At 42.1% G+C, this 23334-nt stretch overlaps 1 protein-coding gene across 5 annotated transcripts in view; it reads right to left on the bottom strand.

Moving 5' to 3' along the window:
* Xpc (XPC complex subunit, DNA damage recognition and repair factor) overlaps positions 1-23334 on the bottom strand; it is a 32347-nt gene that overhangs the window by 8929 nt on the left and 84 nt on the right. For 2 of the 5 annotated variants that reach the window (XM_074044495.1, XM_074044497.1), the window contains exons 1-9: positions 23078-23328; positions 17811-18000; positions 15501-15610; positions 8980-9103; positions 7837-7921; positions 5850-6007; positions 5272-5392; positions 2293-2382; positions 582-1469 (exon numbers count right to left, since the gene is read on the bottom strand). In XM_074044495.1, the coding sequence (XP_073900596.1) occupies positions 582-1469; positions 2293-2382; positions 5272-5392; positions 5850-6007; positions 7837-7921; positions 8980-9103; positions 15501-15610; positions 17811-18000; positions 23078-23267 (1956 nt within the window). In that variant the 5' untranslated portion in view covers positions 23268-23328. Of the gene's footprint in view, positions 1-581; positions 1470-2292; positions 2383-5271; positions 5393-5849; positions 6008-7836; positions 7922-8979; positions 9104-15500; positions 15611-17810; positions 18001-19442; positions 19512-23077; positions 23329-23334 lie in introns of those variants that run through there. The other 3 variants (XM_074044496.1, XM_020175678.2, XM_074044498.1) reach the window with 3 other exon arrangements.

The raw sequence follows: 23334 nt of genomic DNA, 5'->3' as shown, positions 1-23334 counted from the left end.
TCAGTGTTGGTTCTAGGACCAAGTGACACATCTATGTTATGCCTTAGAAGTCTCCGATTCCCAAAGTCCTTATTCCACGTCCCTCCCTTCCCAGGAGACAAGTGTTCTGTCAGGTGAGGGTGTGTGTGTGTGTGTGTGTGTGTGTGTGTGTGTGTGTTGTTCTGTCAGGTGAGGGTGTGTGTGTGTGTGTGTGTGTGTGTAAAATGAAGGGGCAATGACACACAGATACAGATGAGTTGTTTCTTCTTTCACTTAGTATGAGTTATCTGACTTACATAACTTATTTTAAAGCTCTAAATTTATAACTGGACAATAACTGAAAGTACAGACTTCAAAGCCTCACAGACCTGAGTTCAAATACCTAGTTGGTTAATCACTCAGGGATACCAACTTCACCAGTAAAACTGAGGCAATGATAACCCAAACTTCATAATACTGTGAAAATTAAGTAAGATGTCACATCAAATCAAAAGAACAGTGCTGGATACAAAAGGTGCTCAAGAAAGGAAATCATTTTAATAACCCTGACTCATTTTAATAACCTGACTAGGTCTGGGAGCCTCTGGTAGCCAAAGCCTTACCTCCAAATCTTCTTTCTTTTCCCTTTCCACCAACGGGCTCTGGTAAGGTCTCAAGGTTTCAGCCCACCACTCAGCATCAACCCGGCACTTGCGGGTTGCAGTCATCCAGGCTGGGTCATACCTCTGAGTAACATCTCGGACCCAGCCATTACTATCGATGCCCACAGCATAGGTCATGGGCTTGGTGGCATATTTATAACAGGTCAGAGGCTGACCCACCACCCCATGCACACAGTCTACACATATCCACTTTGCCTCCTGCTCACAGAAGACCTCCAACCACTGATCTACACCAATAGTTTTCCTTCCTTCAGCAATATCACCTTCGTTGGAAATTTTCTTGCCTCTCTTACTGCTCAAAGACCTTGAAGATACTGCTGAAAAGCCTGGCTGTTTATGGTGGCTTCCACTCTGGGTCCTGGAGTCGCTCTTGGACACAGCCTTTGTCCCCTGAGGAGCTGAAGCCCTCCTCTGCCTTGGAGGGCCAGATTCAGAATCTTCATCAGAAGAATGATGGGCTTCCCCACTGGAAAGTTCAAAGTCAGAGCCACTGCCAGTCTTCTCACTCCCACTTTCCTCTTTATAGGACACCCCGGAGGCCACCCGCCGCTCTCGGCCACTTAGACGTCTCTGAGTTTCCTTCCGCTGCTCCCTTGATCCTCCCAGATCTTCCTCACTGGAGGAGGACTCTCTCCATTTCTTGCTGCCTGTAGCTACCTTGCTTCTCTTCCCTTTGGCACTTGGTTTGCCAGTGCCCTTAGAAAAGGTTTCCTCTTGTTTGGTTCTCTTGCTGGTCTTTGGTTTGGTATGGTTTTCTGGAACTTGGCTGGAAGGTTCTGAGAAGCCTCCAAGACCCGCTGTGGACCTCTCCTTAGAAGGTTTCTTTGCCTGAAACACAGTAAGAAATTTTGCCTTTTTCTTCTTTTTTGCTAATGATATGAGATCCTATAATTTAATAGAGTTGTGTCATTGGCTAGCAAGTTAGTATAGCAAGATGTCCCCAGATCAGACAGTCTCAACTGGCTACCCTGTACGCTTATATGTAAATATTAGCTAAAATCTGTGGCTTCTCAGGTAAGGCTACAATATTATTCTTTTCACTCTAACTATAAAGCAGAGGAAAGAGCATAGGATTTAGAAACAGACAAACCTGGGTTTGGATTTCAGCTCATTAAACTCTGAGTCACAGTTTCCTCAGCTATAAGAATATCTACCTTACACACAGGCATTTGGCAAACAAACACTTAGGAACTTAATACAGCTGCAGTTTCTAAGAATAAGGAAATTATTACAACCAACTTGTAGACCACCAGACTTCAAACAATGCCCATATCCCAAAGAGACAGCAATGATCCTCCTTCCCAGAGCACCTCAAGATTCAGAGTCCTTCACCTATCAGCACTCTAGACTGCTCATGAGATGTGGACACTCTACCCTGTTCACAGGACAGAAACTACAGCACCGCAGAGTCCAGACCTCTCACAGCACTCTGTGCACACCAAGATCAGGTGCCAGACTCCCACTCATGCATCCAATCTCCCCTAACATGGGCAGCACGGATGGGCTCAAAAAACCCAGGCTCCATGAATACCAACTCTTAAAATTATGATCATAACCAATCATTTTTCAAAAGATTGTTTCTTATTTCATACTTGGTTTTTTTAACACTAGACTAACATCTCCTTTTCTCTGGAAGCCCTGAGAAATTCACCTTTGCCATGGATGACTTCAGGGGAATTGGCTGTAGAGACACCACCAATCGGGTCAGCAGCTGTAGAGCCCGAAGAATCAGCAGAAATATCTAGGATGAAGAGGTAACATATTTGTCCTGAGACAATAATTAAGGGTTAATTAATTTAACGCAGTTTGTTGCTTGTTTATGACAGGAAAAGGTAGAAAAAAACCCAAATGTCTGACAATAGAACTCTGGAACTCTGACACTCTTAGAAATGATGTAGACATTTATCTTCACAGAAGTATGAGAAAATGTTCCCCATATGTTAAAAGAAACTTTAAAAAGAAATATGTGATTACATTTTTATAAGATAAAACTATTTATAAATATAAATGCAGACATGTCTGTCTTGAAAAGGATCCATATACTGGGTTATGGATGCTTACAGGATTTTTTTTCTGCTACCTATCCTCTTATTGCTTTGCATAGCACATGTTGCATTTGTGATTAAAAACAAAATTAAATGCCACTCTGAGAAGAAAAAGTAGAAAATACGGTCATCAAATCACATGTCTGTTTCCTGTTTACTACTTCCCCCACACTGGGTCTTTCAACGTGAGGCTACAGCTCTGAAAATTCTGTTGTCCTATAAGGATGGGAGCTTCCTCAGGAATGACCCTTCAAACAGCACAAGTGATAACCTACTCGAGCAAGTAGCCTCCCACAGACCTCCATGTCCCAGCAAATCACATTAATTGTTAGAAAGTCACAGGTGAAAGTCAGAAACCAGATGGCAGGTTTCTATCAGAAGCCATGTTATGATGGGAAAAAAAAAATTTTTACCTTTTTTCTTCTGGGGTTAAAAAAAAGTGTGAAATAAGAAATTACAAGATCTCAGTTGACAGAGGAAAAACAGCAATACCACCCTTGGGGATATACCCAAAAGACTGTGACACAGGTTACTCCAGAGGCACCTGCACATCCATGTTTATTGCGGCACTATTCACAATAGCCAAGTTATGGAAACAGCCAAGATGCCCCACCACTGACGAATGGATTAAGAAAATGTGGTATCTATACACAATGGAATTCTATGCAGCCATGAAGAAGAACGAAATGTTATCATTCGCTGGTAAATGGATGGAATTGGAGAACATCATTCTGAGTGAGGTTAGCCTAGCCCAAAAGACCAAAAATCATATGTTCTCCCTCATATGCGGACATTAGATCAAGGGTAAACACAACAAGGGGATTGGACTATGAGCACATGATAAAAGCTTTAGCACACAAGGGAGGGGTGAGGATAGGTAAGACACCTAAAAAATTAGCTAGCATTTGTTGCCCTTAACGCAGACAAACTAAAGCAGATACCTTAAAAGCAACTGAGGCCAATAGGAAAAGGGGACCAGGAACTAGAGAAAAGGTTAGATCAAGAAGAATTAACCTAGAAGGCAACACACACACACAGGAAATTAATGTGAGTCAACTCCCTGTATAGCTATCCTTATCTCAACCAGCAAAAACCCTTGTCCCTTCCTATTATGGCTTATACTCTCTCTACAACAAAATTAGAAATAAGGGCAAAATAGTTTCTGCTGGGTATTGAGGGGGTGGGGGAGAGGGAGGGGGCGGAGTGGGTGGTAAGGAAGGGGGTAGGGGCAGGGGGGAGAAATGACCCAAGCTTTGTATGCACATATGAATAATAAAATAATTAAAAAAAAAAATCTCAGTTGACAGAGGAAAAACATTTGACAAAATCCAACATGCTATCATGATTAAAAAAAAAAAAGAAAACATTCAGGAACTAGAAACAGAAGGGAACTTCCTTGACATGATAAAGAATATTTGTAAAAATCCACAGATAGCATGATAGTTAATGCTTTCTCCCCAAAGCTGAGTAACAAGGCAAAGATTCATGATCACTATGCAATACTGTACTTGAAGTCCTAGTTACAGCAAATAAGCAAAAGAAATAAAAGACACGTAAACTGGAAAGGAAGAATTAAAATTATTTCTGCTATTCACAGATGGCATGATTCTATATACAGAAGTCCCAAAGAAAGCTTAAGAAAGCTACTAAAGCCAGTAAACAAATTCAGCAACACTGCAGAGTATAAGATCAACACAAAAATCAATGGTCTAGGGGTGTTGCTCAGTGGTAGTACACAAGCTTGGCATATGTGAGGCTCTAGGTTCAATCGTTACCACAAAGGGAGGGAGGGAGGGAAGAAGGGAAAGGAGAAGGGGAATGAAGAGCAGCACTTCACAATAGCCAAAAGATGGAAACAACCCAAGTATCCACAGATGGATGAATGAATAGTAGTCTATCATTAAAAGAAATAAAATACAAATGCAATGCAGCTGAACCTTAAAAACATTATACCAAATGAAAGACACAAAAGCCACAATTTGTATTTCTATTATAAGAATTACCCAGAGCAGGTACATATACAGAGACAGTAAGCAGGCTGGATGGTGGCTGCCATCCATGTTAGGCAGGAGTGGGGTGGGTAGTAAAGGGTGTCTGATGGGTATATACAGGGTTTTCCCCTGGGGCTGATACAACTGCTTGGGAACTAGAGATGGTGGTTGCACAACACTGTAAATATACTGAGCTGATCCCCTTTTTAAACACCTGTATGATCCCATTTGTGTTTTAAAAAAAATTCCAACAAACAAAACAAATATTAATGTATTACAGATACACAGGAATAAAATGTGGGAGAGCAATACAGAAATGGTAATGTTTCCTCTGATTGGTGGTGTTATAGCATTAATTGCTGGCTTTGTCAGATATCTTAGACTCTTTAAAGCCACATCTGAAGAGGCCTAAAGATGCCAATCTTTGGCCTCACAGACATAAAAATGTCTGATCTCTTTTTCCAAATACCCCAGGGATCTGAGGCTCCCAGATACAAATATATAGAGTGACACAAATCTTCCAGGGAAGAAATCATATTTTCATTACCATCAGTTAACAGTACTAACTAAACACTGCCACCAGGAGTCACTCACATGGACCAACTCTTCCTCATCTCGAGCAGAGTAAATAGCAAATCTCCTTTCCAACGTTGTCTGTAGGCTGTCTTGCTCATTGACTGAAAGGTCCACATTAACTGTAAATGTTCCAATGAACCTGGGGAGAAACCAAGCATTCCCAAGTGCAGTGGTCAGGGTGAAGGGAATTTCCATTTTTTTTTCAGCCAAGAAAATAAAAAACTCCACCTCTCTCTGTTCTCCTCTTCCCAGCCTGGCTAGCTAATTCCTACCATCACTGAAGACCCAACTCATATGGCACTTCCTTGGACAGCCTTCCCAAACTGCCCACCTGAGGTAAGTATCCATGTTCCAGGTGTCATAGTCCCTGGCACTTCTGTGCCAGAGCACATCTCACACTACCCTAAATTACCTGGTGTGAACTTGTCTCCCTGCCAGCCCAGGAGCTCCTCCATGGCCAGGATCATGTTGGTGTTCCCACTCTTCAAGGCGGTGACCCCTGTCTGGTGCATGCTTACCACCTCAGGGGGAGGTCTGAGGAAGTGACTGAACTCAATCCTCCACTCTGGCTCTGCAGGACAGGCAGAGGACCTTACCATTTCATGAGGTTCGAGAGGTAGCAGATGTCCACATCACGAGGTGGCACTTTGGTGAAGCGGGTTGGTATGATGGAGAGGCCAATAGCAAGCAGGTCTGGCTGGCTGCAGATGTTATTTCGATAGAAGCCATTTGCCAGCAGGCACAGCAAGTGAACCTATGGAAAGGGGGAAAGGAGGAAGGGCAGGCATGGAAAGAAGGCTGTAAGGAGCAGGGGTTTTGCTGCCACATTCAGCTATTTTGTGGGCAGGAAATATTTGTTGTCATTTTTATGTACCAAGAAGTAAAAAGATAAACATCAGCCATTTCTCAAGACTTTGTCCTTCATCCCATCTTCTCTCCATTACTCACTTCTTAAAAGAAAAGTCGCCAAAGATCAAAATACATACTTCTTGTTTTCAAGCAGTCTTGTCTTTTAAAGACATGTATGGCAGGATTTCTAGATGAAATGTATCTGGGGTTTGCTCCAACAAGACCAAGAGGAAAAGTGAATGCAAAAGATGAGCATGACCACTCAGGAGCTACTGACTAGAAGCTGGGTGCTGACTGCTCTCTACCTTTCCATGCATGTCTGAACCCATACTCTCCTGCTATGCATCCCACATCTCTGCCCTCCTCTGACCCCAACCCCACCCTTCACCAACCTACCATAATGATTATGTGACTATCTTTCTCTTTTCCCACGCAAAGCATTATATCATTTTCCATCAAAATCAGTCCCTCACTAATAGCCTATCTTAATTAATGGTACTGCCCCTCTTCCCTCACTAAAGCTACCAACCTTACAGTCGCTTTGATGTTCCTTTTACCTCCAGCACCCAGCAAGAGGTAGAAGGAACAAAGCTATCTCACTTAAGCTCGGGAAGGTGGATGTCACCCTCTCTAACTTCATCCAGTCTCCCCTCTAGACTTCTAAGGCAGTTGTGGACACAGGGTTTCTTCCATCCATCCTACATTTTCCCATCCCATCATCACCACCACCCTCTCTAGAAGCCCACTGTCCATCAGATGATATAAAAGCCTTCCTTCTCTCGCCACTGCTCTCTAACACACATACCCTGAACATAGGCAGGTGTGCTGGTGATCCCCAGGACCCCTCCACATCCTGGCTACAACAGTCTTCCTAATCTTTCACCCTTCTCCTAAATAAGGTTTTCCTGGGCTACTCAGACCCACGATGATCTCTTTCACTGTTCTGAGCACAGTCCTGAGTTTCTGTTTTGAAGTCTTTCTTGTTCCATGTGAGAGACTAAAAAACAAACTCCTTAATTATATGAAAGTAAGCTTTATAAAAGTTGAGTATTCCTTATCTGATATTCCTGGAACCAGTAGTGTTTCAGATTTGGGTTTTTACTTCTTTTTTTTGGCGGGGGTGGGATGGGGGTTTGAAATATTTGCATAGACCTTTACCAGCTGAGTATCTCTAATCCAAAATTTGAAATCCAAAGTGCTCCAAAATCCCAAACTTTTTGAATATTGATATGATGCTCACTCAAAAAAGTTTCGAAGTTAGGAGTATTTCAGATTTTGGGTTTTTGGATTAGAGTTGCCTAACCAATACAAGTCTCTATTCTCTAATGCCATATGAGGACCCTGTTGGGTCTGTATACATGTTCAATTAACTATCAGTTAAAATCAAAAGCCACAGTGACTCTAGCTGAGATTAGCACTAGGGTTATTCAATGGTTGAAAGAAGAGCTGGAAGGCAAGTACCAGTTATTCAGCCCCTGCTTCATGCCAGGCACTGTGCTACAAGTGACTTTACACAGAATGGTGCCTAATTCTCATCACCACACTCTGAAATAGGCAGTATCATTATTCCCACTCCAAAGTTTGAGTGAAACTCAAAGGCTCAGAGAGAATAAGAAACTTGCCCAGGTTATCTAGTGACTAACACAGCAAGAAAACAAGACTCAGCTTGACTAAGAAACAAAGATCTGTCCGCCCAAGAGGAGGGCCATCTTTCCTGTCATTCCTTGCCCTTACCTTATGTGTGTGCTCATGGACTTCTCTGTTGAAACGCTTCACCATCCTCCGAAGATATGTCTCAAACTCCATTTTTATCTTTTCACTGCAACACACAGTGAAAAATCCAAAGCTGAAGTAGGAAACTGAGGCCAGACCCCAGTGACCCAAGTCACCTCATGCTCATCATGACATGTGAACCACTTGCCCTGCTTTCCTGCACAAGCAAATCTGCAAGCTGGCTACTTTCTGCCCCTTCTCACCTGCAAACCTGCACTCAGGACATTCTCCATGCCATCAACTACCCTCTACCAGCACCAAATCCTGCCTCACAAACAGGCCTTGGAGCCCACATCCTCCAGAAGTCTTTTGTCTGACCTCCCAACCTCCAACTCCTTCCTTAGTAACAACGCTGATGTCAGATTAATGCATAGACATTTATATGGCACTGCTCTAGGGCAAAATCTTCAAGAAAACTCGACACTTCTTGACTGACAGATCATCTCCCTCCTCTCTGCCTAACAATGTGCCCATCACATAGTGAACTCATTAACCACTCAACCACGTTTTGTGCTTCATTTTCCTAGACCATCAGAGGCTGCAGAGATACTAAGGATCCTGGGAAGGATAGGGACACCTTACCACAGGGCATCATCTCAATCTTGTAGTGGGAAGTGGAGGAGAAGCATGAGTGCTGAGTCAGGTCAGGTAAGAGGGATTTAGATGTTGGCTCATCTGCTTACTGGCTGAGTTCTGGAAAGTAACCTAAGCTCTGTGAGCCTCTAGGCTCCTCAATTGTAAGGAGGTAGGATAAGGGATAACCTACCTTCTCAGTCCTTGGCACACAGTAGTTCCTTTCTCTACCTCTTACCCCAGCCAGGATACAAAGGTGTCTCAATTTTATTGATTGATTGACTGCAGTACTGGGGTTTGAACTCAGAGCCTCGCACTTGCTAGGCAGGTACTCTACTGCTTGAGCCACACCCCAGCCCAAAAGGTTTCTCGTGCCAGTTCTCAAGGCATGCCCAAGGCTCTCTCATCTGAGGTTCCTGACCACTTTGATATTCAATTCGGCTCATCTATTTATTTCTCAAAAGTTTTCATTAAGTGTACTTGTTGCCCATTATATAGACCAGGAAGCTAAAAGCAAGGGCCTAATCTTACCTTCTTTCTCTTGTTTTCGCCTGCTCTGGTGTTTCAATTTCTATCTCCACAGGCTCCACAGGCAGAACAGATGGAGAGAAGGATGAATTTTCTCCCATGTCACCCAGCACAGGCTCATTAAGTTCTATCAATAATAATTTTTTAAATCAATAATAATAATAATAATAGTTTATATATTGAACAAAAATGAAGTTCTGGGAAAGATGAAGTGAAGAACAGATGTGGAAACCACTATTCCTACAATTCAGTTACAGTCTAAGTGTTTTATATTTGTTTGTCTCATTTAACCTAACCCACATAACAATCAGGGACAGAATCTTCAGATAGGGAAACTAAAGCACAGAGATACACCTTCTGATGCTCGTGTATGTGTTTTGGCAAATACTTAAAGTCTTTAAAAAAAAAAAAAGAAGCCAGCATCTCCTATTCTACAGAGAATAACATGGGTCATGATTTGCTTTGCAGAGTTATGAGTTAGGTGTCTGCCTTCCACTCACAGTTAGAAACTTGAAAATGAAAGGAATGTATCTTTTCCAGTTCTTTATGCCCTCCATAGCTTGTAAACACTAGCTGAAATGAACTGAATTTGCTAGACTGGATCTAATTGTGAACCTCATTAGCAAAACCAATTTTAGAAGGAGGAAAGGAAAGGATATTGGGGGGTAAAGAGGACCAAAGTATGTTACATATACATACATACACCAAGACAGTACAATGAAACACATCACACACTGTTTGAAAAAGGCAGGGGAGAGAGGTAAATAATAAAGACAAGAGCAAACTTGTTCCAAGTACACCGTATGCATCTATGGAACTACCACAATGAAACCCCCTTGTCCTATCAATATATACTAATTTAAAATTAAAAATTTAAAAAGAGTCTAAAAAAAAAAAAAAAACCCAAAAAGTCTTTAAAGACATTCTGATGATCCTACATTTATAGGACCCTAAAGACTCCACCAAAAAAACCTCTTAGATCTGATACACTTTCACCAAAATAGCAGGATATAAAATCAACATACAAAAATCAGGAGCTTTTCCATATATCAGTAATAAACAGGCTGAGAAAGAAATTACAAAAACAATCTCATTCACAATAGCCTCAAAAAATGAAATACCTAGGAATAAAACTTACAAAGAGATGAAAGACCTCTACAATGAAAACTGTAAAACTTTGATGACAGAAATTGAAGAGGACTAGAAGACAGAAAGACATCCAGTGTTAATGAACCGCAGAATTAACACTGTGAAAATGGCTATATTATCAAAAGCAGCCTACATCAAATGCAATCCCATCAAAATTCCAGTCTTTTTTCACAGAAACAGAAACTCAATTCTAAAATTCTTATTGAAGCACAATATGCCCAAATAGCCAAAGCAATCCTGAGCAAAAAGAGCAATGCTGGAGGCACTGCAATAGCCGACTTCAAATTCTACTACAGAGCCATGGTAGCAACAGCAGCATGGTGCTGCCACGAAGACACGCGTGTAGATCAATGGGACAGATCCAGAAATAAGTCCACAAAGCTAGAGCCATTTGGTTTTTATCAAAGGTGCCAAAAACATATTTTGGAGAAAAGACAGCTTCTTTTAGACTGATAACCAGAATATATAGGGAACTGAAAAACTAAATTCTCCCAAAACTAAGGAACCAATAAAGAAATGGGCAAGTGAACTACACAGAACTTTTTCAAAAGAAGAAATTCAAATGGCCAAAAAACACATGAAGAAATGCTCACCATCTCTAGCAATAAAGGAAATGCAAAGTAACACCACACTAAGATTCCACCTCACCCCTATTAGAATAGCCATCATCAGCAACACCACCAACAACAGGTGTTGTCGAGGATGCAGGGAAAAAGGAAACCTCTTACACTGCTGGGTGGGAATGTAAACTAGTACAACCACTCTGGAAAAAAATTTGGAGGCTACTTAAAAAGCTAGACATTGATCTACCATTTGATCCAGCAATACCACTCTTGGGGATATACCCAAAAGACTGTTACTCCAGAGGCACCTGCACATCCATGTTTATTGCGGCACTATTCACAATAGCCAAGTTATGGAAACAGCCAAGATGCCCCACCACTGACAAATGGATTAAGAAAATGTGGTATCTATACACAATGGAATTTTATGCAGCCATGAAGAAGAACAAAATGTTATCATTTGCTGGTAAATGGATGGAATTGGAGAACATCATTCTGAGTGAGATTAGCCTGGCCCAAAAGACCAAAAATCGTATGTTCTCCCTCATATGCGGACATTAGATCAGGGCAAACACAACAAGGGGATTGAACTTTGATCAGAAGATAAAAGCAAGAGCCCACAAGAGAGATATGAGGATGGGTAAGACACCTAAAAAATTAGCTAGCATTTGTTGCCCTCAACGCAGAGAAACTAAAGCAGATACCTTAAAAGCAACTGAGGCCAATAGGAGAAGGGGACCAGGAACTAGAGAAAAGGTTAGATCAAAAAGAATTAACCTAGAAGGTAACACACATGCACAGGAAATTAATGTGAGTCAACACCCTGTATAGCTATCCTTAGCTCAACTAGCAAAAACCCTTGTTCCTTCCTATTATTGCTTATACTCTCTCTTCAACAAAATTAGAGATAAGGGCAAAATAGTTTCTGCTGGGTATCAAGGGCGTGGGGGGGGAGACGGAGGGGGCGGGGTGGGTGGTAAGGGAGGGAGTGGGGGCAGGGGGGAGAAATGACCCAAGCATTGTATGCACATATGTATAATAAAAAAAAAATTTTAAAAAAGACAGCTTCTTTAACAAATGGTGTTAGGAAAACAATATCCACATGTAGTAGACTGGAGCTAGACCCCTGGCTCTCACCCTATGCAAAAATTAATTCAAAATGGACCAAAAGCCAAATGTAAGGCCTAAAATTGTGAAGCTATTAGAGAAAACACAGGGAAGACCCTTGACAATATAGAGACAGGTGAGGCTTTATAAACAGGACTCCTATTTCTCAGGAAACAAAAGCAAGAGCTGACGGGACTGCATCAAATTAAAAATCTTTGGCATAGCAAAGAAAACAATTACCAGAGTCAAGAGACAAGTTACAGAACAGTAAAAAAATCTTTGCCAGCTATTCATCAGATAAAGGATTAATATCCAGAATACATAAAAGAGCTCCAAAAATTAAACAGCAAAAGAACAAACAAGCCAATAAATAAATGGGCAAATAAACTGACCAGAGTTCTCAGAAGAAAAAACACAAATGGCCAATGAATACATGAATAAAAGCATCTTTAGCCATAAAGGAAATGCAAATCAATGACACTGAGATTCCACATCACCCCAGTCAGAATGGCAATCATCAAAAAAACTTAATAGGTAATGCTTTGTTAGCAAGGATGTGGGAGGAAAAAGGAACCCTTACACACAATTGGTGGGGACGTAAATCAGGTCCAGCCACTGTGGAAATCAGTATGGAGGTTCCTCAAAAAACTAAAACTCAAACTACCCTGCAATTCTGCTACAACACTCCTGAGCATGTATCTGAAGAAATGAAAGTCAGAATGTAATAGAGATACCTGTACAACCATGTTTACAGCAGGACTATTCACAATAGCCAACCTGTGGAATCAATCTAGGTGTTCATCACCTGATGAATACGGTACATATACACAATGGAGTGTTACTCGGCCATGAAGGAGAATGAAAGAATACCATTTACAGAAAAATGGGTGGAACTGGAATTATCATGAGTTAAACGAAAAAAGCCAGAGTAAGACAAATGTCACATGTGGGTCACACCTATAATACTAGCTACTTGGGAAGCCGAAATCGGAAGGATCCCAGTTTGAGGCCAGACCAGGCAAAAAGGTTGTGAGACTCCATCTCAATCAATAGCTTGGCGCGGTGGCAGACACCTGTCATTCCAAGCTATGTGGGAGGCTGAGATCAGGAGGATCACAGTTCCAGGCCAGCCAGCCAGAGCAAAACATATCCTGAGACTCCATCTCAGTGGAAAAAGCTGAGTGTGGTGGCACACACCTGTCATCTCAGCTACGGTAGGAATTACAAAATAGCAGGATCAAAAAGAACTGGAGCAAAAAGGGCTTGGAGGTATGGCTCAGGCAGTAGAGAACCTGCCTAGCAAGTGTGAAGCTCTGAGTTCAAACCCCAGCACACACACACACGCCGCCCCTTGCAAAAAAAGAAACAAATATGTTGTCTGTTGTCAGGATCTAGTTCTTAAAAAAAAAGACTGAGTATAAAACGAGGACTGTTTGAGAGTGGGAACCAATGGAAGGAGGGGAATGTAAAAGAGATGGTGAAAGTGGGAGTGAATATGATGGAAGTACTTCATACACATACACAAAAATAGAAAGAAAACATTAAAAACTGTTCAAAAAAGAGGCAGAGGGGATAATAATTACAGGGTGAATGTGACCAAAGTACATTATATCCCTGTAAGAAAATACTACAATAAAACCCCTTTGCATAATTAATATATACTAATAATAAGAAAAGATTAAAAAAGATCAAATCAAAAAATAAATAAAGCCATTCCTAGCCTAGAAGCCATGATGTACCACTGGCAACTAATGACGACATCCTAGTTTCTATATGCTGCCAGTCCTTACTAAAATAAACTGAGGCTTCTTAGAGTTTAGAAGAGGCTGGTTTCAGGTCCAGGGCAAGGAAAGTATAAGGTGAGTCTGGAACATCTTGCTGCCAAAATACAAAAACGATGTCAAAAATTAGGGCAGGGTGGCTCCTTCCTGTAATCCCAGCTACTCAGAAGGCAGAGATAAGGAGGATTGGGATTTGAGGCCAGTCTGGCCAAAAGTTATTGAGACCAGCACACACCTATGGTCCCAGTTAGGTGGAAGGCATTAAGTGGAAGGATTACGGCCCAGATAATCCTGGACAAGAATGCGAGGCCTACTTGAAAAATATCAAAAGCTAAAAGGGCTGGGGGGTGTGGCTTGAGTGGAAGAGCCTAGCAAACAGGAGGCCCCGAGTTCAAACCCCAGAACCTCCAACTAACTAAAGAATGAGGCCATGTCACAAAGACACTAGAAGGACTGGACACAAAGTGCCTCCTGATGGACTCAGCAGCAGCTACAAAACATTACTTATTAAGTATTCTTGCCTAAAATTTTTAAAAGTTTAATCTAAGCTCAATCAAGTCTGAGGCATAATTGCCTGACTCAAATTTTAAACAACACCATGAGATGCTTGATTATTTATCTCATAAAACCAAGATATAAGACAGAAAGGAAGGAAGGGAGGAAGGGAAGGAAAGAAAACAATCCTCTAGAAACCCAGACAAGGGTGGTTCACGTGGGGTGCAGTGGTGCACTTCTGTAATCCCAGCACTGAAGAGGCTGAGGCAGGAGAATTACGAGTTCTGGACAAGCCTGGGCTACATAATGAAACCCTGTCTCAAAAAAGGACTGACGATGTAATTCAGTGGTAGAACACTTGCCTAGCATGTACAAGGACCTGTGCAATCCCTAGCACTGAAGAAAAAAGAAAGTTCTAAATTAAAAGAGACTTACAGAAACATAACAACCAAGGTTTATATTCATTCACTGGATCCTGCATTAGAAAAAAGAAAATGATACAGCTATAAACATGAAGTTATTTTTATAACAACTAGGGGTTTACTTCTCATTTTCTTGGGTGTGATAATATTGTTTTGTCATGTAAGGAAAGTCTTAGAAAATGTATGCTACATATTTGGAAGTGAAGTGCCACTTATTTCCAAATGGCTCACAAGGTACACTTAGAAAGGTACACTCAATGTTACAGGCAGCATGGTAAAGTTAATGAACCCAGGCAAAGAATATGAATACTGCTTTTTAAATTTTTTTGCAGGTTTCAACATTTTCAAAATAAAATGCCAGGGAAAAATCATGCTTGACAGAAAGAAGTGGAGACCAGTTGGCAGAATTAGCTGCTACTTAGTTTGAGGATATGATGCCCCCATCCCTCCACCTACTACATTTGCAACTTTTGTTCCACAACAACCCTGAAGCCTAGACTGCACTGCTTAGTAAGGCCCAGCGTTTACAGTGTTAGCACTAAAAAAGGACTCACTTGAGAAGTGAAGACTTTGCTCACATAGTTGTGCAAGGGGCCAGGTTGGACTCTAGACCCAGGACCAACCAACTGTTTCCAAAGCCTGTGCTCTTTGTCCAAATGCTGTAGCTTCTCTACCTTTAACTGCTCCACTGACAGTCACTCTTCTTTGGTAACCTAGTCATGAATTTTTCCCTTTTTTTTTTCCTCAAGACCCAGAGGGTCACTGTGGCCTAGGCTAGCTTTGAACTCACTATGTAGCCCAGGATGGTCTGAAACTTGCAATCCTCTAGCCTCAGCCTCATAAGTACTGAGACTGCAGAGTTTTCCTTATATCAAAGGCAGTCCCTACTCCAACCTTATCTTTGGTCTTAGATTCAGAGAAAAGAACAGGATGACAGTATGTAATATGGCTCCAAACAGAGAACAAACAGAATCAAACAGTTCTAAAAACAAGGAAAGATGCTTCACCTTCAACCTCTTCCCAGTCATCTTCACTTTCTTCCTCTTCATCGTTGTCCTTGTCCAAAGCCACCTCTCTCTTTGGATGCTTTGTCTTCTTAGAGTCACCTGGAAAATCCCTGTCAAAGGACCCAGTACACGAGATGAAGAAGGCGCACACATCCTAGTGTCACATTCAGGCTAAATGGAATTTAAAAGACTCCTCCTTCTAGTTATGGGTTGTATGTAAAAATGATTGGTGAGGGCTAAGTCTCGTTTCCTCCATCAGCATGGGTCTGAAAATCTTATCAAGATGTGCCTGGAATGTCAGCCTAATTAGTTTTAGATGCGCTGTCAAAACAGAAGTCAGACATGGCGGTACATTTCTATAATCCCAGCTACTCTGGAGGATAAGCTTGAGGCAAGCCTGGACTATGTAGTGAGACCCTATCTCAAAAAACAAACAAACCTACAACCTATGGGAAGGAAAACAGCCATGCCTAGGAATGGTTAGGGAAATTTTAAAAGAAACTACAATAGTGAGTTTCAGAAGCAAAAATTATAGTTATCTGTGTGTACGCATACTGATTCTCCCATGAACTACCTCACAAGAGTTTTCTGGCTTTAAGAAATATGGCATAGGAAAGCTTAAATTGGTAGAACTCCAACTTCAAGCTAAGTGAGAATAGGCTCATTCACAGGTAAGACCGTACACATGGCCAACACTGCTATCTCAGCAATGACCCAAGGCTAAATGACGGCTAACGTATACTTCCACAAATTCATACATGTGTCTACAGGATTGAGTTATTTTCAGCTTACATACACTTTGACACTTGGTATCAGGTGAAAGTATCTAAGATTTTAGCACGCCATTTAAAATAATCCTCCATTCTGAGCTAACATAGTATACACCACCTTTTGAGCCTACCACTTTTTTGGGGAGAGGGAGATGTAGTGGGGATTGAGCCAGGGCCTTATGCAACAATTTGTTTTCAAGACAGGGTCTCACTAAGTTTGCCTGGGCTAGCCTTGAGCTCACAATCCTCCTGCTTCTTCCTTCCAAGTAGGTGCCACCATGCCTGGCTAGCCTGCCACTTTTCTGTCAACATTGTGGCACCAGAACCTTCCCCTAAAGAAAAACAGCAGAGATGCTCATGTACTATGGGTTGGAACACAGCCCCTCTCAGGTGAGAAGGAAAGGAGAATCCAGAGCTCTTCTTGGCAGCAGCCTTTGTATGCATACTCCTAGAGATGGAATTCAGTAAGTGAGGGAGAGAACTGGGAAGCAGTGAGCTCCACAACGTCTTTTTCTCTTTTTTCTTTGTGCTTGCTAGACAAGTGCTCTACCACTTAAGCCACTCCACCAGCCTATCAACAGCATTCTTCTCAAAGACTAAGGGGACAGGAGGAGAGATGAACTGTAATGGAAAAGCCGCACCTCCCCCAACCCTTTCCACTGCTTCCCTCTGCTGGACCACTAGCCCAAGTCAGGATTTGAGGTTCTGGAAAAGCCACTACAAGTGAGGATTTGTTTCAAAGAAAAAAGAAACACCTACCCCTCTGCTTTTCCTCTATCCATCCACCTCCCCACTTTTTTCAGGAGGCAGATAATCAACTGGTTCATTGTCTACCACATATTAGTATAAATGTTCATCCATACAAAAACACTTCCCATCTGCCAAACAGAAGGCCCAGGCCCAGTGTGAGGGCCTATGAAAATAAACCACACATGGTCCCTATCACCCTAGCAAGCCTGGCTATGTAATATAGTCACAAACCATACTTACCCAGCAGACATGTTACACTCTTCAAAAACAATGCAAGACATCAGAAAAGGGGAAAGAATCAATGAAAAGTAGAGCAGATGGCTTCAGATATGTATCCACTCCAGGAGGATATAAAAAAACATGAACACAACTCAGAGGCAGCAAGGTACAAGAAGAGTAAGCCAAGTGAATTCTGACAAGTCCAGCTAGGCAGGAGTGTATACTTGCAGAGAGCAGTGTAAATGAAGCTGTTAGTGGCGGATAAATATCTTCTTTCTATCTGTCTGTGTCTGTCTGTCTGTCTATGTAGCTGAAAGAGCCGGGACCAAGAGTCAGAAGACCTGGGTTCTCCTCTTGGAATTACCATTACCTACCTGTGTAACCACGAATAATTCACTGTCTGTGAGCCATCACTGTGCTCATCTGAATAATGTGTTTCAGTTCTTACTCCCTGAGTTTAAAGATCCCTCCTTCTCTCTGGATCCCAGTAACAAGGGAAGACTGGGTCTTATCATCCACACTTCTCTGATAGAACAATCAACGCTGGGTTTGAAGCTTATTGCCATCTCACCTGAAATCTTCCCCATCACTGAGGGCTGCCTTCTTTACAACCTTGAGGTTTTCAGATCTAACAGTCATCTTGGCCACTTTCTTTTTTGCTGGATGCTCTGGATTGCTGCAGCCTCTCTTCCTCTTTCCTTGTGAACCTTTTGAGAGACAGCTCTTCTTTGGAGGTTTTGGTTTCTCATCTTCAGAGACATCTAGGCAATCACACAGAACAAAAAGTGAGGGGTAACATAGAAAGTGGAAGCAGTGCAACTTACAGGCAAAGTCATAAAACCACCTAGAACCTCTCTGAACCACATGGGTTACTGTTCACCATCCCATGACTAGCAACAGCTCTCAGCCTCCTTCCACCTGCCACCTAGTCTATGCTCACAGTAAAAACCATCTTTTTTTTAAAAAAGTGCTGGGTATCAAATCCAAAGCCTCATATGTCAGGCAAGAGCTCTACCAGTAAACTACACCCTTAGTCCCAGCCCATCCTCCTCTACAAACATTTTATTCTACTACTAAGACTAGAGAAACTACCACATAATATAAATAAAACCTAGCTTCCAAATCTTAGGTTTCAGCCAAGCCCCAGAGAGGAAATACCTGAATCCACGAATTAACACCCTGCCCATCGACAATCCACTCCTCTTAAGTAAAATGTTTTGAATTCATACACACATCCAAGGTTTTTCATGACCTTATTTTTACTAGTCTGTTTCTGCCTTTAACTAGACCAAACTCTGCTCAAAGCACACAATGCAGTGGAACCTTTCTAACCTATCCCAAATGGCACTCATACACCATCAACCTGAGCAAACTTAGGGTGTGAATAAGAATGTACAGGCCGTATCCCTTACCTGAAATGCTTGGGACTATTCACGTTCAGATAGTGAGTTTTTCAGGTTTTGAAATATCTGCATTGACTTTAAAATAAAAAACTTTTTGCCAAATTTCAGATTTCAGAGCATTTCAGATTTTGAATTTTACGATTAGTGATGTTCAACCTGAAGTAATTAAAATACCTTTATTTTCTTGAAATAATTATTGTTTTCTGTTAAAGGGAAAATTTAAAATTCTTAAACTCTTGATTTCAGTTAAATTAGGGCATCTAAACATATAGCATGTTCATGTACTTACATTAACAAATTACTCTTAATTCATAAATAATATGACCAGAAAGGGTACTTTCCTGTTCTGCACATGGATTCTCACAAATGTCAAATCTTCCTTTGCCCTTCTATTACTCTCCTTCAATTAATTTTAGAAAATAAAAGACACTGTGGCTTTTATTAAAGTTCCAAAAGGGAAATGCGGTATTAACCTGAAATATCAAATTAATTCATTCCTTTCATTCGTGGTCTGTCCTGCCGACTCACTGGACAGGTGTTTATATTCCCCAAGAGTATGTTTTTGCATGGGGGAGGAGACTCTTCCTTTTGATCTAAATGAAATCATAATTTAGTTCAAATAAAGTTCATAGTAGAGGGGCATTTGTTTTTATGCTAGACAAATCACTGGTTCAGTTGTATCTTTTTAAAAATGTTTTATAAAAGGAATCGATGCATTCCCATGTTTTAAACATTATAGTACAATCACAAATTATGGAAACACTTTGAAACAAATTATTTCAAAATTAGGTATTGTGTACCTGGAAACAGATTTCTTATTCTAAGGCAGACGCTGCTTAAAAGTTTGACTTGACAGTTTGAGCACAGTGCTAACCAAAAAAAAAAAAAAAAAAAAATCAGGATTTCTGAATCTTACTATGATTTTAGTCTGTCAATAAGCAAAGATGCTAAATATTTCATTTTTACTAATTTAAAAACACAAGGAAGAGGCTACCTCAGCAGCATCACCAAATTCATTTGGTTGTTTAAAAGACACAACTATTATTTCTAGGATCTGGAGAGGTAGAAGAATTAAAGGGGGAAGAGGAACAAAACTGAATTATAAAGGTGTTCATAGTGCACTATTCATAATATTCATCTTTTCAAAAATATAAATATACACAGGATGTTCCAAAATCGAGAGCTATCTAACATGACTAACCAGCCCCCTTTGAGCTCAGTGTTACTTCAGAAGGGCAAGAATTACCACTGTTGCTTGCTTGCCTGCCCACTGAAATTTATTAAGAACATCTGGGGCTGGGAGCATGGCTCATGTGGTACAGTGCCTGCCTGGTAAGCCCAAAGTCCTGAGTTCAAACCCCAGAAACACGAAAAAAAAGAAAGAAAAAACGCCTCATACACCTTGTAGTGACATCTTGTGACATACAGCATGAAATTCAGACTCCTCAGCTTAATCTCCAAGCTAAGGGCCCTGCCCACTTCTGCCCCCTCTCTTCCTCCCACTCATGCCTTTCACTACTGCGTCCAGCCAAGGGGTCAAGTCCATTTCCTCAAGAGTCTTTAAGCTCAGAGTTCCCTCTGCCTAGAACACTTTCCCCACATACCTCCCTGTGAATGGCTCAAAATTACATTTAGAAATTGGCTCAAAATGTCACCTCCTCACGGGGACCTTCCCTGACCACTGACTCTCATTCAGACGCCTCTTTGCCATCCCCATGGCGGTTTTATTACAGCAACCTGCTTTACTTTCTCTACAACTCTATCAACATGGGAATTTGCTTTTCTTTAATTCTGTGTTGATCTTATCTACCTCCCTCCAAAGATCATCGGCATCAAGATAGCATGGCCCTTGCCTGCCTTGTTCACTACTATAATCCCCAGTACTAGAACAGTGCCTGGAAATAGTAGGTGCTCAATAAATATTTGGAGCAATTAATGAATTATATCAACGAAGGCATTAACACAGAGAAATATGAAGAATTCAGAGGTGTCTTCATAGCAACAAGGTGATAATGTGTAAGACTTATTTTCTTTGTTCCTGTCAAAAGCAGCCAAGACTCACCTCCATTTGCATGCACAGGATGCTGTCAAAATCTAAACAATACAAAAACTACCATGAACAGTCCCCAAATTACTGTCACCTACAGCCTAAATCACAATTGCTAGGTCTGTGTTCCTCCACTGACTATAACAAAGACTTAATGCTTCACATCCTGGAAGCTGCCCTGGAAACACACTGCTAGCTCCTCTAACTGGCAGAATGGACCAAAGCCTGGCTGCATTCTTTCCTACCTTTAGGATACACTGGATGAGCTAGTCAAACTGAGTTCCCAACATGGGATTATGCACAGATATGCTACCTCACTGAAAACTCACAACCACCCTGCAAGGTGGTATTATGGTTCACAGAGGAGGCTCAAAGGGCTAAATTATTTGTCCAAAATAACATTTGCGAACTGTACACAACTACTAAATGCTGGAGCTAAACAAAGCTGGCGCCCAGGTGAAGTATTAACCTAGGAGAAATGGTACCACATGGAAAGCATTTCTATCCCATTAAAACTAAGAATGTTTGAACCGCCACATATCCAGAACACAAACTGAGCACAATGCCAACTCCCTTCCATGGTCTGTGGTTGAAATAGTACCCATCCTTAAGAGCACAGATCAAACAACTGCACACATTCAGAGAGCATTTCCATTTCCCAATTTCCCGAATTGAACTTGATTACTTCTTTGGAGTTCTGGAAGATACAAAGGCTTGTAGCTTCTCCCATGATATTTAACGTGCTCTGCCTTAGATATTTTACATGCAAGTGCTATGTCAACCGACTCAACGTTCCTCCAAGATATCTCCCTCTCCAACATCATCTAACTGTTGTACACCACATAGCAGATACTCAAAAAAATGTTATCCCGACAGGTGCAGTGATACACACCTATAATCCTAGCACTTGGGAGGCTGATGAGGGGAATCGCTGTGAGTTCCAGGCCAGCCTAGGCTACATAGCAAGACCCTATCTCAAAAAAGAAAAAGAAAAAAGAAAAAAGTTATCTGAATGAGTAAAAAGAAACTCATAGTAAATCCTGGGTAAATCGCTTCCTAAGATTAGGAATTATTACTATTTGACTATTTCCTAATGGAGGATGAGTTTATAACCTGTACAGAACCTAGTGTCATAGGAGCCCTGTGGGTTACCTAATGTAATCGTCTACCTCATTATTTCAGAAGATCCAAATATCCCTTCTACAGCATCATGCATTTTGTATATGTTTAAAATGTTTTTTGAAGAATGCTGGGAGGGAAGCAGGGGGAGAACAAAATGAGATACAGAGAAAGAACAGACATGTTTTCATGAGGCTTAAATTCTAGATAGGCAATCATCACTGACTAAGAAAGAGGTTGGGAAGTCAACAACTGAGGTGCTACAGTAAAAGGTACCAGGGAAAGACCACCTTATACACGATGATCGTGGAGTGTTTGACTTAGACCAGAAGAAATTAGCCCCAGCAAGAGCCAAGGAAAAAAATTCTAGGTAAAAAGAACATCAAAAGCAAAGGTTCCACGTGAGAAATAACCTGACGTATTTGGGAAACCGAAAGGCCAGTAAGGAGGCTATCTAGCAAGGAAGAGTTGTAAGAGACAACAGGAGAGTTGAAGCAGCATCCGATCATGGAGGAGAACATAGACCATGCTAAGGGAGCCTAGAGAAAAGGCAAACCAAAGAGATTTGAAGTAGGACCAAGGCACACGATTTTTTAATCATTTGAGCTGCTGGGTGGAGAATTACTGCACAGCGATAAGGGAAGTCAGAAAAGAGACAGCTGCACTCATTCAACTGAAAGGTAACGATGACCTGGACGGGGGCTGTGGCCATGGAAACAGAGGACAGAGTTAGGTACAGTTCCGATGCTGAACTGGCTGGACTTGCTGACGAAATGGAAGTGTGCGTGTAAGGAAAAGATGGGGCTTTGCTTTAACAAGTGGATGAAGGGATCGTTCATTGAGACGCGAAAAACTGGTAACAGGATATGTTAAATGGGAAAATCGAGAGCTGTGCTTTGCCCATGGAAAAGTTAAGACGCCTAGGAGATATCCAGGTGGGGTTACGTTGAATCCGAGACCAGAATTCGGGATGAGGTTTAGCTTAAACTGTTATTCTGGAAGTCGGCACGCTACAGCACTGCATGTTGTGGTCCGTCCGTCTTCTGGGGACCCAAAACACCTGCGCTGCCTTTTCCCGTTTGGATCCCAACAGCTGCCAAGAGACTGTTTTCATCCTCGGGGCAACGGGCAAGCAGCAGCGCAGGGGAACTCGTGGCCAAGCAGCGGCTCAGGGAGCCTGGCTCCTGGCGCAGAGGACAAGAGCCCAGGGATGTCGGCGAGGCCTAGGCAGCGCCGGACGCCGCGGAAAAGCACAGCTCCGTCCCTCACCTCCACGGCGGCTCCCCGCCCGAGCCCCGGCCTCCGCCGCCCTCCTGCAGCGTCTCCCTGCAGAGCCCGGCCCGGCCTCGCTCTCACCCGCCTCCTTCTCCTCGGGCTTGGCCGTGCTCCTGCCCTTGGCCTTCGGGCCGCGCACTCCGCATCCCCGCGGCTTCCTGCCCGCCGGGCGCTTGCGAGCCATGCTGCCCGGGCAAGACTCCCTTGGTGTGTGACGCACCAGACCGAGGGAAATGGACCCAGCTACTCAC

The sequence above is a fragment of the Castor canadensis genome, chromosome 10, assembly GCF_047511655.1.
Source record: "Castor canadensis chromosome 10, mCasCan1.hap1v2, whole genome shotgun sequence".
Taxonomy (NCBI): Eukaryota; Metazoa; Chordata; class Mammalia; order Rodentia; family Castoridae; genus Castor; species Castor canadensis.
The sequence above is the reverse complement of the archived record's forward strand: the minus strand, read 5'-3'. Positions and strand labels throughout refer to the sequence as shown.